Raw genomic sequence first — 13,404 nt, forward strand, 5'->3', positions numbered from 1 at the left:
AAGTGGCCCAGGGAGGAGGCTGCTCTGTGGCCTTGGTGGCATGGACAGAGCAGGGAGGGGGCCCAGGACATTTGTCAGCGCCACCCTCTGTGCCCAGGCCTTGGCAGCCCTGGCTGCTGAGCCCAGCTTTGGCCTGGGCTGAGTTTGCCTGTGGCCCAGCTCCATCCTCCTGCGGGGCTCAGGGCCTGTTCCCGGCCATGGCCAGCCCTGGCTGCCTCTCTGCTGGCCCAGAGGCCAGCAGAGCCCGGGGCAGGGCTGTCTGTGCAGCCCCACAGGTGCCACGGGCTCTGCAGGAGTTGGCAGAGGCTGCCCAGCAGGGAGGCCATGGGGCACAGAGCCCCAAGGCTGCTGTAGGCACCACGGCACAGGGGCCGTTCCCAGCCGCAATGCTACTGGCCTGGGCTGGGCCTGCACAGGGCCACAAAGGGGCCACACAGCCGCTGCCGGGGCTGACAGCAAGGCCAGGCACACACAAGCAATTGCTGAGCATGACCTGCTCTGGCCAGGCCTGACTGTGCCAAAGGCAGAGCTCAGCTGCCCCTGGGGGCTGCAGGAACAGTCCAGAGCCCAAAGAGCCTCCATGGCTGTGCTGTGGACCAAGGCTGCAGGAGGGAAATGCAGGGCTGCTGCAGGATGGGGAGGGCATTGAATTCCAGCACACACCTCAGCTCTCTGATTATCCCAGCACCATGCTGGGCCCTGTTTCAGACTGGAGCAGAGCAGACTGGGGAGATGTCAAATGCTGCTGGGACATCCCAGAGAGCTGAGGGAAGAGCTGTTATGGATTTTAAACTGTTCAAATGTTTAACTTGTGTTTGTTGGCAAGAAACCTTTCTGTGCCTCTGAGTGTCACCAGGCCCTGAAACCAAAAGACAAACCTGATGAGTTGTGTCTCCCACTGCAGGGACACTTGGACCTTGGCTCTGCACCGGAGAGCTCTTCATCCCCTTTCTCTCTTTTCTCCCTCTGGGCATGGAGGGAGCTCCTGACTTCAGCCTGTGACTCGTGTGTGCAAAGAGCAATTCGGTGAAGAATTGGGGCAGGAAGGTTTTGGGGGACCTTGGCATCTATGCTGAGCACAGAAGGTGTTTTCCTTTGCTCTGAGACTGTCTGATGTGGAAAGTGGATTTAATATCCAGCAGAGGAATCACTTTTGCATTTGATGGAGCTGTGCCTTCCCTTGGCTTTGTTGGCAATAATGAACATCCCTCTGTGTCTCGGGCAGCTCCTTCTCCAAGGAAAGCAGGTTGGAGTTGGAGCCAAGGAGCTGAAAGCTGCAGGTGCAGCTGGAGGGAGCTCAGATTTGCACAAGGCTGCTCTGAGTGCCAGGCCTTGGATGGCAGAAATGGCGGCCTGGGGATAGGGACAGAGCCTGATTGATTGTCCGTGATAAAGGGTCTTGATTTTCATATCTATTCAAAGTGCATGAGGAGGTTCTTGGATTCAGTGTCAATTGGAGACTGCACATATCAATAAATTAACAGGAAACTAAACTAAACTTGACCTAAAAAAATATTTTCTGGCTGTCTTTTCAAATATCATGTATTCACTTTGAATACACTACTGAGAGCTACTTAACTACAAAATTTTTTGTAACTTTAATCAAAATATTCCCAGTGGCTTGGCTTGTTGAGGTGTTCTGAATGTTAATGAGCCCTGGGAAACTGAATTCCTGCACTGAAGAGCTGAAGACTGAACAAGCCTCTGAAGCAGGAAAATTCAGCAGCAGCCTCCAAGTTGCTGAGGATGTCACCAGCCCCCACTGAGGCCGTCCCTGCCCAGAGACCATGGGGGAATGGGCAGACAAGGAGAGCGTCCCTGGGGCTGGGGCAGCACAACTCAGAGGCACCAGGGCTCCAGCTGGGAAATGGAGTGTGGAATGTGGCTGGGGAAGCCCTGCCTGGGCTGTGCCAAGCAGGACAGACAAGCCCTGACTGTCATCCCCCAAACAACTCTCTCAAGGAGACATTTAAAAGGAATTACTGTTGTTTGTGTCCTCTGAGTTGGACGCACTGGAGAAGTACCAAAAAGAGATTCTCAGGAACTCAAAACAATAAACCAGCCTTTACTGGCAATCTGGAAAATCAAGAAAAATTTTGCAAAATGTTCAATACGACAAACAATCAACAGAAACACTTCTCAAAGCAATACCTTGGCCCATCCAATTCCACGAATTGTAATCCTGTTCTATTTTATGTCAATTAAAATTTACAAGAGAACGAAATTAGAAGAAGACACAGAAAGAGAGAAAGACAAAAAAGATACAGAGAAGCACACACAGATCTACCAACTCCTGGATTCCAATGGTGTTAAAATAAATAGAAATTCCAAGAGGAGGTAGGGACAAGACGTGTGCTTGCCTTGTGGTCAGCCTTCAGTACCCCTTGGTCTTCCTGGGCCCTTCCCCCAGGTGGGACTTGGGGTCATTTGGTCCCTCAGGAGCTGGGCTGGGGCTGCAGAGGTGGCTGTGGAGCATTGTCTGTGCTGTGCCAGGGACTGGCAGACACTGCTGGGCTGGGATAGAGGCTCTGGGAGGATTGGGGTCACAGGGCAGGGCAGTGCTGGACCTGCCCCTTCCTCCCCCACACACAACAAGTTTTGATCCAACAATCTTCTCCAGTCTGTCACAACAGGCAATGCTGGAGGTGAAATCCCATTCTGGCCATGGGCACCTGACCTAGAAGGGCAGCTCTTCTCCATAGGAAGGAAAGCACAGAGCCCGAGTGTTTGGAAGGTGAGTGAGAGACTCACTGGGCCAAGGCCAGCCAGATTTGTCAGTAATGGCAGATTTTCTCTGGGACCAGTCTTTGGATATAGGCAATTTTGGAGGTGGAAACCCAATCTCAGCCATGGGCATCTGGAGAAGCAGGACAGTTCTTTCCCATTGGAAGGAAAGCATAGAGCCTTGACAAGTGTTTTGGGGCCAGATGGGAGGTGACCCTTGTGAGACCATTGCCAGCCAGGCTTGTCCTGGCAATATTCCTATGGGAACAATCCCTGGATATAAGGAAATTTGGAGATGAAACTCCAATTCTGGCCAAGCATGCATGGAGGAGAAGAACAGATCTTTTCCATAGGAAGGAAAGCATGGAGCCCAATTGTTTCAATAGCAGATGAGACCCTAAATATGTCAAGGTCAGTTGGACCAGCCAGGTGGCTCCTGGGAAGCCAAACCAGACAGATCTGTTCTTTGTTCCCTTGGTTTTATGGTGCCACATAGTGTCACAAGGACTTGTTGATTACAGGAAGATCTGCAGTTGGATCCAATGGACCCTTAGTTCATTGGAGTCCCACAATGTCACAATGGCCCTTAGGTTCCAGAAGGCCTTGCAGTGTCACAATAGTCCCACTGATTCCATGTGCCCTTGCAGTGTCACAATGGTCTCCATGGTTCCACAGGTCCCACAATGTAATGTGACTCCTCTATTCCATGAGTCCTGCAATTTCACAATGGACCTTTGGATCCTGGGCGTTTGCAGTGTCACAATGGTCTCCTTTGGCTCCACAGTGTCACAATGGAGCACTGATGACACTGGGCCCTGCAATGTCACGATGGACCTATAGTCCATGCAGGCCTGCAGTGTCACAAAGGCCTCTTGGTTTCATCAGGCCCCACAGTATCACCATGGTCCTCTTGGTTCTGTGGGGACCTCCAGGGTCACAATGGTCTCACTGGTTTCATGAGGCCTCACAGTGTCACAATGCTTTGGTTATTCCATGGGGCCTCATAGTGTCACAATGGTCTCCATGATCCCATGAGTCCACTCAGTGTCACAATGGCCCCTTGGTTCCATGGTGCCCCACAGTGTCACAATGGCCTCTTGGGTCCATCACGCTCTCTTAGTGGTGTCTTCATGATTCCATGAGGCCTTGCAAAGTCACAATGGATATCTGGCTCCATGGGTTCTCACAGTGTCACAATGGCTGTTGTCACACACAGACACACAGGGACAGTTCTTGGTTAATTTCTGGTTTGATTGCCTGGATTTGGTTTGGTTTTGTTGTTGCTTTGTTTCCCTGGTGTGCCTGAAGTATCCAGTCAGGAGCAGAGTGGCTCTTGCTGAGGAACTTTGTGGTGCTGTCACTTAATATTTAATCTGTTTTTTGCTGATCCCTTGCTGGGGATTTTTCAGTGCTCTCAAGCCTCGCTTGTACCAGAGTGAAGGAGCTCTGGCCCAGGCTCTGGCCCTGGGGGACACGGGGATGCTGCCGGGGGGTCCCTGTCCCCCTGTGCCACCCCCAGGGCCCCTGTCCCCCGTCCCCGTGTCAGGCTCTGGGGTCGATCTCGTGGAACATCCTCTGGGGGAGGCTGCGGGGCCGGGGGCAGGGGGACCCGGGGGGACAGGGGACCCCGCCATGCACGAGCAGGGTTGGACTGCTCTGGGGGGACCTGTGGGAGAGGCTGGGGCAGAATGACCTCCCCAGTGACCTCATGTAGCCCCTGTGATGTCATTCTGCCCTTGTGATGTCACACAGACCCTGTGATGTCACACAGTCCCTGTGATGTCACACTGACCCTGTGATGTCACAGATCTAACTCTGGGATGTAACCCTGGAATGTCATACAGCTGAATGTGATGTCACAAAACCATCCTCTGATGTCATTGTCTGTTCTGTGACATCACAGCCTGCTCTATGAATTTACACAGCCAATTGGTGATGTCACAACCCACTCTCTGAAGTCACAGAGCCACCCTCTATGATGGCAGGATCTGCTCAATGCCCACACACTCTACCATATGATGTCACAGACAGCTCTATGATGTCCCAACCCCTCTCAGTGATGCCACAAAACCTTCTCTGTGATGTCACACTGAAACTCTATAATATCACAGCACACAATTTGATCTCACAGCCTGCTCTATGATGTCATACAGCCATGCCATGATGTCACAACCTACCCTGTGTTGTCACAGAGTCCCCTCTATGATGCTGTAGCTGCTCAATGACATGAGACAACAAACTCTGTGATGTCACAGCCCAATCTGTGACCGCACAGAGCTCACACTGTGCTGTCACACAGCCCCTTGCTGACATCCCAGCTGCTCTGTGCCTCTGTGACACAGCCACTGAGGTGCTGCTGTGACATAGCCCCCTCTGGGACATGCCACAGCCCCTGCCAGTGCTGAGCCCCTGTGAGCTCTGTCTGTGCCCTGCTGGTGTCCCTGAGGGGCCCTGGCAGTGCCCCAGCCCTGCTGGGCTGTGCACAGGAGCTGCTCCTGGCCAGAGCTGTCTCTCTGCAGGGCTGCCCTTGCCAGGAGCTGCCTCTGGGCCAGGAGCCCAGCCCAGCTCAGCAGCACAGACACAGCACAGGGACTTTATGACCCTCGGGATCTTTGGTGCTCTTTGCATCAGACTCAGTCACTCAGAGAGGGCTCAAAAATTTCTCAAGAACTCAAAAAGAGATTGAAACACTGAAGTTTCTCATACTTTAAATAGCTCCATCTGTGCAACACAACTGAGAAAGTGTCCCCAGGTTCCAGGCAGAGCAGAACACTGGAGGCAGTGATGAACGGTGGGAACAAGAAAGGCAAAGGTGTCTCTGGTGCTGAGCAAACCTGGATGTGTTTGAGGAATGCAAAGGGCCAAGGCCTGAGCCCCAGCCCCTGGCCAGGCAGATCCTTTCCCTCCCTCCTTGCTCAGGGCTCTTCCCGGGATGGGCACTGGCATGTGGGGATGTGCAATGGCAAGGGCAGGAGCATGGAGCGGCCCCTGCCAGGCTGCTGAGCAGGGACAAGGAGGCAATGAGGCCCCAGACCTTCAAGGGTCACTTGTCCCCTCGTGGCCTCAGGCCCAGGGCCAGCAGCCATGGCCAAAGTGCTGCCCAAGTTGGCTCTGGCAGGGCTGTCTTGCAGCTGCTGCCCATCCCTGTGCCCTGTGCAGCCCAGGCTGTCCCACCGTGTCCCTGCCCTGCGCCTCTGTCCCTGCAGGCTGTCGGCATCCCCCGGCTGTCTCACTTGGCTGGGCCCTTCCTTTGCTGAGAGTTTTGCCTCCTGCCTGCCTCTACCTGCCCACACAAAGCCTTGGGCTGCTCCAGGCTCCTGCTGGGGACGTGCTGCACCACAGCCCTGCCCTGCCAGGGAAATTCCTTTCTCCTGGTGCCAGTCTGGGCCTCCCCAGCTGTACTTGTGCCATTATTTCCTTCTCATGGTTATATCCTCTATGAAGAAAAGCTCCAGCCCCTCAGAAACCACCCTCCAATCTCTCCCAAGTTCCCTGTTCTGTCCTCATTCTCTACATCAGAGCCCAGAGCCATCAGCCTTGCCCTGCTGGTTTTGTGATGAGGCCTTCAAACCCCATCTTGGGAGATTTTTAGTACCTCTCCAAGGTCTGTGAAAATAGAAAAATAGTGGTCAAATTTATTTTCTGCTAAATCTTGCAGTGACAGAAGAAATGTCAATACCTCTAAACAGAAGGAGGGTGGATTTACATTTGTTAGAAGGAGGAAGCATTTTACAGTTATGAGAGTGTCACAAAATTGCAGCTTTTTTCCCAGAGAATTGGATGCCACATCCCAGGCATTGCCCAAGATCGGGAGCTTTGTGCAGCCTGACCCAGTGAAACCCTCTCATCCCCAAGGACAGAATTCCTGTTGTGTGGGTTCTCTGATGTGCTGGGTGCCTGTGGGATCTCAGCACCTCAGGATGGAGGTGCAGAGTGGCCAAGAACACCCTTGGGGGGCTCGGGAGTCCTGGAATGTTGCCAGAAGTGTCTGGTGGCAGGACTTTGATCCTACACAGGAGATGACACCTTTATGAGGACTGGGAGGATTTCACTGGGGTGAATGGTGAAGGGATAAGTTAATTAGAGTGTAAAACACAGGGTTTAGGATTTCTGTACAGGGGGGTCTAAAGAAGTAAGATGGAGGAATTGGGGCGTGTCCTGTTCTTCTTCTTCTTCTTCTTGGCCTCCATCTTCTGTGATGATGGTGGCACTTTGGGATTGGTCTTTACTAGAAGTGCACCGATTAATAAGGGTAGAAAGTATTGGGGAAAAATTATAAATATTGTATACGTAACTTCGGGTATAAAGATAAGTGACCGCCCCAGGGGTGCAGAGTGTGCCCATGGCTGACTTGCTGTGCAGACCTCTGTCGGGCTGAAAGAAAATCTTTTAGATAAACAATTAATAAACACCCTGACCAAAACAAGATCAGGGGTCTCTCCTCGTCCTTTGAAGCGCCGGGCTGTCCAAGGCCACCCTGGGCCTTTCCAGGCCACCTAACAGCCGAGAAACCGAGCAAGTGGCATCCCTGAGCTATCTCCGGACATAAATCAGCCAGCAGGAGAAACAGAAAACCAACAAGCCTAAATCAGCCACGTGGAAATCTACAGGTGCCCTCACAGTGCTTCTGGCCAGAATGTCTGCTGAGGGCAGCCAGGCTGCTGCTGGGGCAGTGGCCTAACAGCCATGACCATGGCATCCCTGTGCCCTGGGCCTGGCTCTGCCCTTTCCTCTGCCCCTGCCTTGGCTCTGCTGCCATGAAGAGTTTTGTCATTAATATCTTGTCCCCAAGGTGCTGAGGCCAATGGCTTCCCAGTCAGGCTCCTGGAGCAGAAGTGGCTTTTCAGAGCCCAGCCAGGAATGAGCCCTGAGGCAGCAGCTCTGCAGTGGTGGCCACCAGGCCAGGCTGCCAAGGGAGGCTTCTGGCCATGGCCTGCAAGCAGCTGCTGCTGCCAAGGTGCCTTTGGTGCCTCAGGCTCTCCCTGGCACAGCTCCCAGCACAGCACTCTGCCCTTGTGCCCGAGCCCTTCCCTGTGCTGGGGCTGGCCTGGGGCTTTTCCTGCAGCAGGACCTGCCCTGCTCATGGCACAGGAAAGGCAGTTCCTGATGGAGCAGGAGACTCTGCCTGCAATGGGCCCCAACAACTCCAGCAAGGCCTTGTTTGCAAAGCCCCCAGTGGGAAATGAAGGAGGGGTGTCACACTGCTTTGGGGGTGAATAATGCTGAAACCAGCCTGACTCCTCCATCCCAAAGTTCAACATCCTCAGAGGGAGCCGAAGCTGTGGCAGAGGTGGAAAAATCCCCAGAGAAAGGAACAACCAAGTGACACCACTGAGAGCTTCTGCAGAGCTGCTGAGCTGGCCCAGCCTGGGCACATCTGACTGACAGGGCAGCACCTCAGACTAGAAAAGCCCCGTCCCAAATTTTAATGGCAGCATCTCTTTACATTTCCCTTCTTGAGGGGTGTGGGGATTCCTCCCAGCGGTGGGGACACCCTCAAGGTCACTGCTCCAGGCTGAGCCAAAGGGAATTGCCCATGATCATTGGTCTGGGGGAGTGACACCAATCTCTGCTTAATTACAAGTTTTGCTTAATACATTTGCTTTGAAATAATTTGTTAGTGCTCGGTATAATATATTTTATGTCTCTTACATCCTGGCATAAATAGTTCTGATTAAGGTAATTTTGTCTAATCATTACCATAATAGAGAATACATATTTATATAAATATATCTGCCCATGACAGGAACCCTGTGAGTGTCTGGGACATCCCGGCTCTTTGGCAGCCTGGGGACTCCTGGGATGTCACCGTGGAGCCCTCGTGAGTGCCTGTGACAGATCGGTGCCTTTGCAGCACAAGGTCCCCTGGGATGTCACCATGGAATGGCTGAGACTTCCTCTGACCACAGGGCTCTTTACCATCCCCAGAAAGCCCTGGGAGGTCTCCATGGAGCCCCTGTCTGTGCCTGTGACATTCCAGCACTGGAACAGCCTGGAGACTCTTGGAAAGTCCCCAAGGAACCCCTCTGAGGGCCTGTGACAAATCTGATCTTAAGCAGGCAACCATCAGCAGCCCCCTGTTGCTATGGTCAGTTTCCATGGCAACCATCACCAGCTCCCTGTTGCTATGCTCGGTCCCTTGGCAGCTCCATGGAGACCCCATGCCAGGGGTGGTTGCCATGGACACCAGCTCAGGCCTTCAGCCACAGACCGTTGCCATGGCAACCATTGGCAGTCCCATCCCCAGGCTCATGGGATCCCAGAACCACAGAATTGGCTGAGCTGGGAGGGACCCATCAGGATCCTCCAGTCCAACTGCTGGCCCTGCACAGAACACCCCAACAATGCCAGCCTGGGCCTGGCAGCGCTGGCCAAATGCTGCTGGAGCTCAGAGAGCCCTAGAGCTGGGACCCTTCCCTGGGGAACCTGGGCAGGGCCCCAGCAGCCTCTGGGCAAAAACCTTTTCCTGACATCCAACCGAAGCCTGCCCTGACTCAGCTGCAGCCATTCCCTCCACTCCTGTCCCTGGGCACCAGAGGGAAGAGGTTCCCACAGCCCCAGCCAGGGACCCACTCCCAAGGCTGTTGCCATGGCCACCAGGGCTGGGACCAGCTGGGATGCTCGGTTTCCAGGGGCCGGGGTTCAGGAATGGGATTCCCCAATTTCCTGCTCCCGCTAAAACCGCCCTGCCTTCACTGCCCTCCTGCCTCCCATGGAAAGCACAAAGGCAAAGATCCCGGTCTGGGATAAGAACAATTTATTAGGAACAGGAACAAGATAAGGGACAAACAGAACTGAAACAATATTGATAACAGAAGGGATAAATTAAACAGTATACTGGGAAAACTAAAACACAACTCACTGGGTCTTCCTGGCCACAATTTCCCCTGTTTGGAAAGGACACCCTTCTTCTCAGGGAGAGAGAGAGTGAGTGTCCCTTTTCTGCACCTGGAATCTCTCTGAGGTGGGAGTGAATGTAATGACACAGCCATGGTAAGACCCTCATGTTTTTCAATGCCACATCATGACACTGGTAGGGTCAGGGAAAGGGACAGGTGTCTTCCCAGCATGGATCATGGGGAACATGGATCACAACGGCTCTTCCCAATGTGGGTTCTCCCATGGGGGATGAAGCTGGAGTGGTGGATGGAGCTGTTCCTGCATTTGTGGCATTTGCAGGGATCCCTTACTGGTGGCTCCGTTGGTGTCTGGTCAAGTGAGAGCTGGTGTTGAAGCTCTTCCCACACTGGGGACATTCGTAGGGCCTCTCCCCTGTGTGGATGCGACGGTGGATGATGAGGGTGAAGTTGTGCTTGAAGCCCTTCCCGCACTCAGGGCAGTGGAAAGGCCTCTCATCTGTGTGAATCCGCTGGTGCTGGAGGAGACTGGAACTGGTCTGAAATCTCTTCCCACATGTGGCGCACTGGTAGAGCCTCTCCCCAGTGTGGATGCGCCGGTGCTTGATGAGGTCGGAGTTGTGCTTGAAGCCCTTCCCGCACTCAGGGCAGAGGAAGGGCCTCTCCTCAGTGTGAATCCGCTGGTGCTGGAGGAGATTGGAACTGGTCTGAAACCTCTTCTGACACTGGGGACACTCGTAGGGCTTCTCCCCAGTGTGGATGCGTTGGTGGGTCACAAGGTTGGATCTGTAGCTGAAGCCCTTCCCACACTCCCCACACTTGTAGGGCCATTCGTCGGTGTGGATCATCTGGTGGCTGATCAGGTGGGAGCTCCGCCTAAAGCTCTTCCCACACTGCAAGCACTTGTGGGGCTTCTCCCCATCATGAAGCTGCTCATGGACCACCAGCTCTGAACTCTGGCTGAAGCTCTGCCCGCCTTCCTGGCTCAGGGTGGCTCTTTCTTCTTCAGAGCACCCTGGGCTGGGTTTGGAGCCCCTCCTCATGGGGGATGTCTGAGGTTTTTCTTCCCTGTTGGATTCCTGTGCGTTAGAATCACTAAAAGCGGCCTCTTTCACGAGGTTCTGCCATGCAGATTTTTCCTCCCTGGTCTCCATCCTCAGTTCCTTCCCTGGGGAAGGAAGGACAAGGACAGGATGGGATTTGCCTCCATGCCAGAGGGAAGGGGAAGGAGATTCCCCCAGTGCATCCCCGGCAGGATGGCGTTGGCAGCAGGGTTGTCCTGCAGCCAGGGGCTGTGCTGGGCTGGGAGATAGAGCAGGAGAGAGAGGGATATAGGAACTGACTTCCTCCTCACCTATCTGGGTGTCCTGGGGATCCTTCCTCTTCCTCACAGCCTCCTTCTCCATCCAATCAAGGTTTGGGAATGGGAAATCCTGTTCTGGGAAGAAAACAAAGGGTGCACACATTGTCTTTTGTACTGGTTTGAAGGCAAACCTGGGGAGGGTCTAAACCAGAATTACAATTTAAAAGAAAATGAAGATCAAGGCAATGATACAGAAACACTGCCTTAAACTGACAGAGTCAGGATATAACCTGACACCCTGTTATTCAGGGTGGTGGCAGCAGTCCCAGTAAATGGTGGTGCAGTCCTGTTGGAGAGATGAAGGTGATTCTGTTGAAGCAGTGATCCTGTAGAAGGGTCTGGTCTTCCTATGGAGGTCCAGTGGTGGTTAGGGAGTTCTTGTCCTCTGGCAATCCAGTAGGCAAACTGCTCCTGGTGTAGCAAAGTGTCAGCTTATATCCAGGTAGGAATGCTTGGATCCTCCCCCTGGGCGGAGCATCCCACAATGGGAGGATGGAATTTTATCAGTCCTGCAGTGACACTCAATGGCCCATTCACAGGAGATATCTCCCGTGGAGGGCGTTATCAGGGCTGAGTCATGGAAGAGATAAAGAACACTGCCCCACCTGTTTATAACAGTTGCTGAAGGTGGGGATTGAAAACATGCATTTGGTTACATCTTGCATGGCAACCTGAAACAGTGGGGTAATCCCTGCTCAGGGGGTGAACACCACCCCCCTTACCCAAACTGGCTCAGCTGTAAAACCCCCACCCCAAAAAGGCCACACACACAGGGGACAATGACACACTTGGCCCCCTCCAGGGGAGGTCTGTTTCACAGGCTGGGGGACTTTGCCAAATGTTAGAATAATTTTTCTCTTTGTCCCTGTCACCTTTGTGACAGCTACGCATAGCTTCCCCTTCCTTTTCATAATCCGTATTGAGCCTATTTTCCACTTTTCTTTTTTTAGAATGTGCCAGCAGCTGAGCTGGAGCTGTACAAGACCAAAGGAATTTGGATTTGCCACAAAATAGCTTCTATTATAAGCTTATAAAATTTTGGGATTTATTTGCCTTTCCATCACAAGTGACTTGTGGGAAAAATAAATTCAAGGCATTTTATCTATGGTCAATTTTGATTTCTGACAAGAAGCAACATTACTTTGTCTGGTGCCCAGGGGATGCTTGTGAAGCCTCTGTTCCTCTTGCCCTGGGAGATGCTTGGGGGGGTTTTTCCCTGTCCCTGTCACCCCAGGCCATTACCCAGGGGGTCTCCATCATTCTCATCCCAGACAATGCCTGGAGGGTCTCCCTCCCTCTCACCCCTGTGCCAGGGGGTACTCAGGGCAGTCTCTGTCCCTCTCAGCCCAGAGGATGCTCGGGGGTCTCTGTCCCCTCACCCTGGGGGATGCTCGGGGGGTCTCCATCCCTCTGGCCTCAGGCAATGCCTGTGCAGGGCTGGGGACCAGGGGCTCTGTGTCCCTCTCACCGCTGAGGGTGCTCGGGGCTGGGGGGGCTCTCTGACCTTCTCACACCTGGGGAGGCCGGGGGGGTCTCTGTCCCTCCCAGCCCTGCTGTGACCCCACCCAAACATCATCGGGGTCAGAGGGACAGAGACACCCCCAAACCCCCAGAAGGGCTGAACCTGGGATTTGGTTTGGGGCTGAGGATTTAGGAAGGGGCTGGAATTGGGGCTGGGATTGGAGTTGGGGTTGAGATTTGGATTAGCGCTGGGATTGGGGTTAAGGCTAGACATGGGATTGGCTTTAGGGCTGGGGTTGGGGTTGGGTCTTGGGATAGATGAGTCTGAAACTGGGATGAGAATAAATACAGAACTGTGAGTGTGTCTAAATGTGGAGTGAGACTGAGACCAGGATCAGGGTTTGGGATTGAGCTCACCCAGAGCCTGATGATGTTTGGGTGGGGTCACAGCAGGGCTGAAAGGGACAGAGACCCCCCCGGCCTCCCCAGGTGTGAGAAGGTCAGAGAGCCCCCCCAGGCCCGAGCACCCTCAGCGGTGAGAGGGACACAGAGACCCTGGTCCCCAGCCCTGCACAGGCATTGCCTGAGGCCAGAGGGATGGAGACCCCCCGAGCATCCCATGTTGGGAAGAGCCCTGGTGATCCATTTTTCCTTCGGATCCATGCTAGGAAGACACCTGTCCCTTTTCCTGCCTCTGCCAATGACATGATGTGGGATGGAAGAACATGAGGGTCTTGCCATGACTGTGTCATTACATTCACTCCCACCTCAGGTCATTGCCAGGGACAGGAAAGGGACCCTCTCTCTCTCTCTTTCTCTGTCCCTGAGGAGAGGAGTGTCCTTTCCAGGCAGGAGGAAATACGCGGCCAGGCAGACCCAGTAAGTTGTGTTTTAGTTTTCCCTGTAAACAGTTTTATTTATATACTCTGTTATCAATATTGTTTCTGTTCCATTCGTTCCTTATATGATTGTTGTTCTCAAAAAATTGTTCTTATCCCA

The 13,404-nt window shown here is 53.4% G+C and overlaps 1 protein-coding gene across 1 annotated transcript in view; it reads right to left on the minus strand.

Annotated features, from left to right (window-relative positions):
* Nucleotides 1–9,922: 9,922 nt before the first annotated feature.
* Nucleotides 9,923–13,404, minus strand: part of LOC134432745 (zinc finger protein 850-like) — a gene marked incomplete at both ends in the record, with an annotated part of 158,139 nt that continues 154,657 nt past the window's right edge. Inside the window, one exon of the mRNA XM_063181643.1 lies at nt 9,923–10,510. Within this exon, the coding sequence (XP_063037713.1) occupies nt 9,923–10,510 (588 nt within the window). The remainder of the gene's footprint in view (nt 10,511–13,404) is intronic.

The sequence above is a fragment of the Melospiza melodia genome, assembly GCF_035770615.1.
Source record: "Melospiza melodia melodia isolate bMelMel2 chromosome 7 unlocalized genomic scaffold, bMelMel2.pri SUPER_7_unloc_1, whole genome shotgun sequence".
NCBI lineage: Eukaryota > Metazoa > Chordata > Aves > Passeriformes > Passerellidae > Melospiza > Melospiza melodia.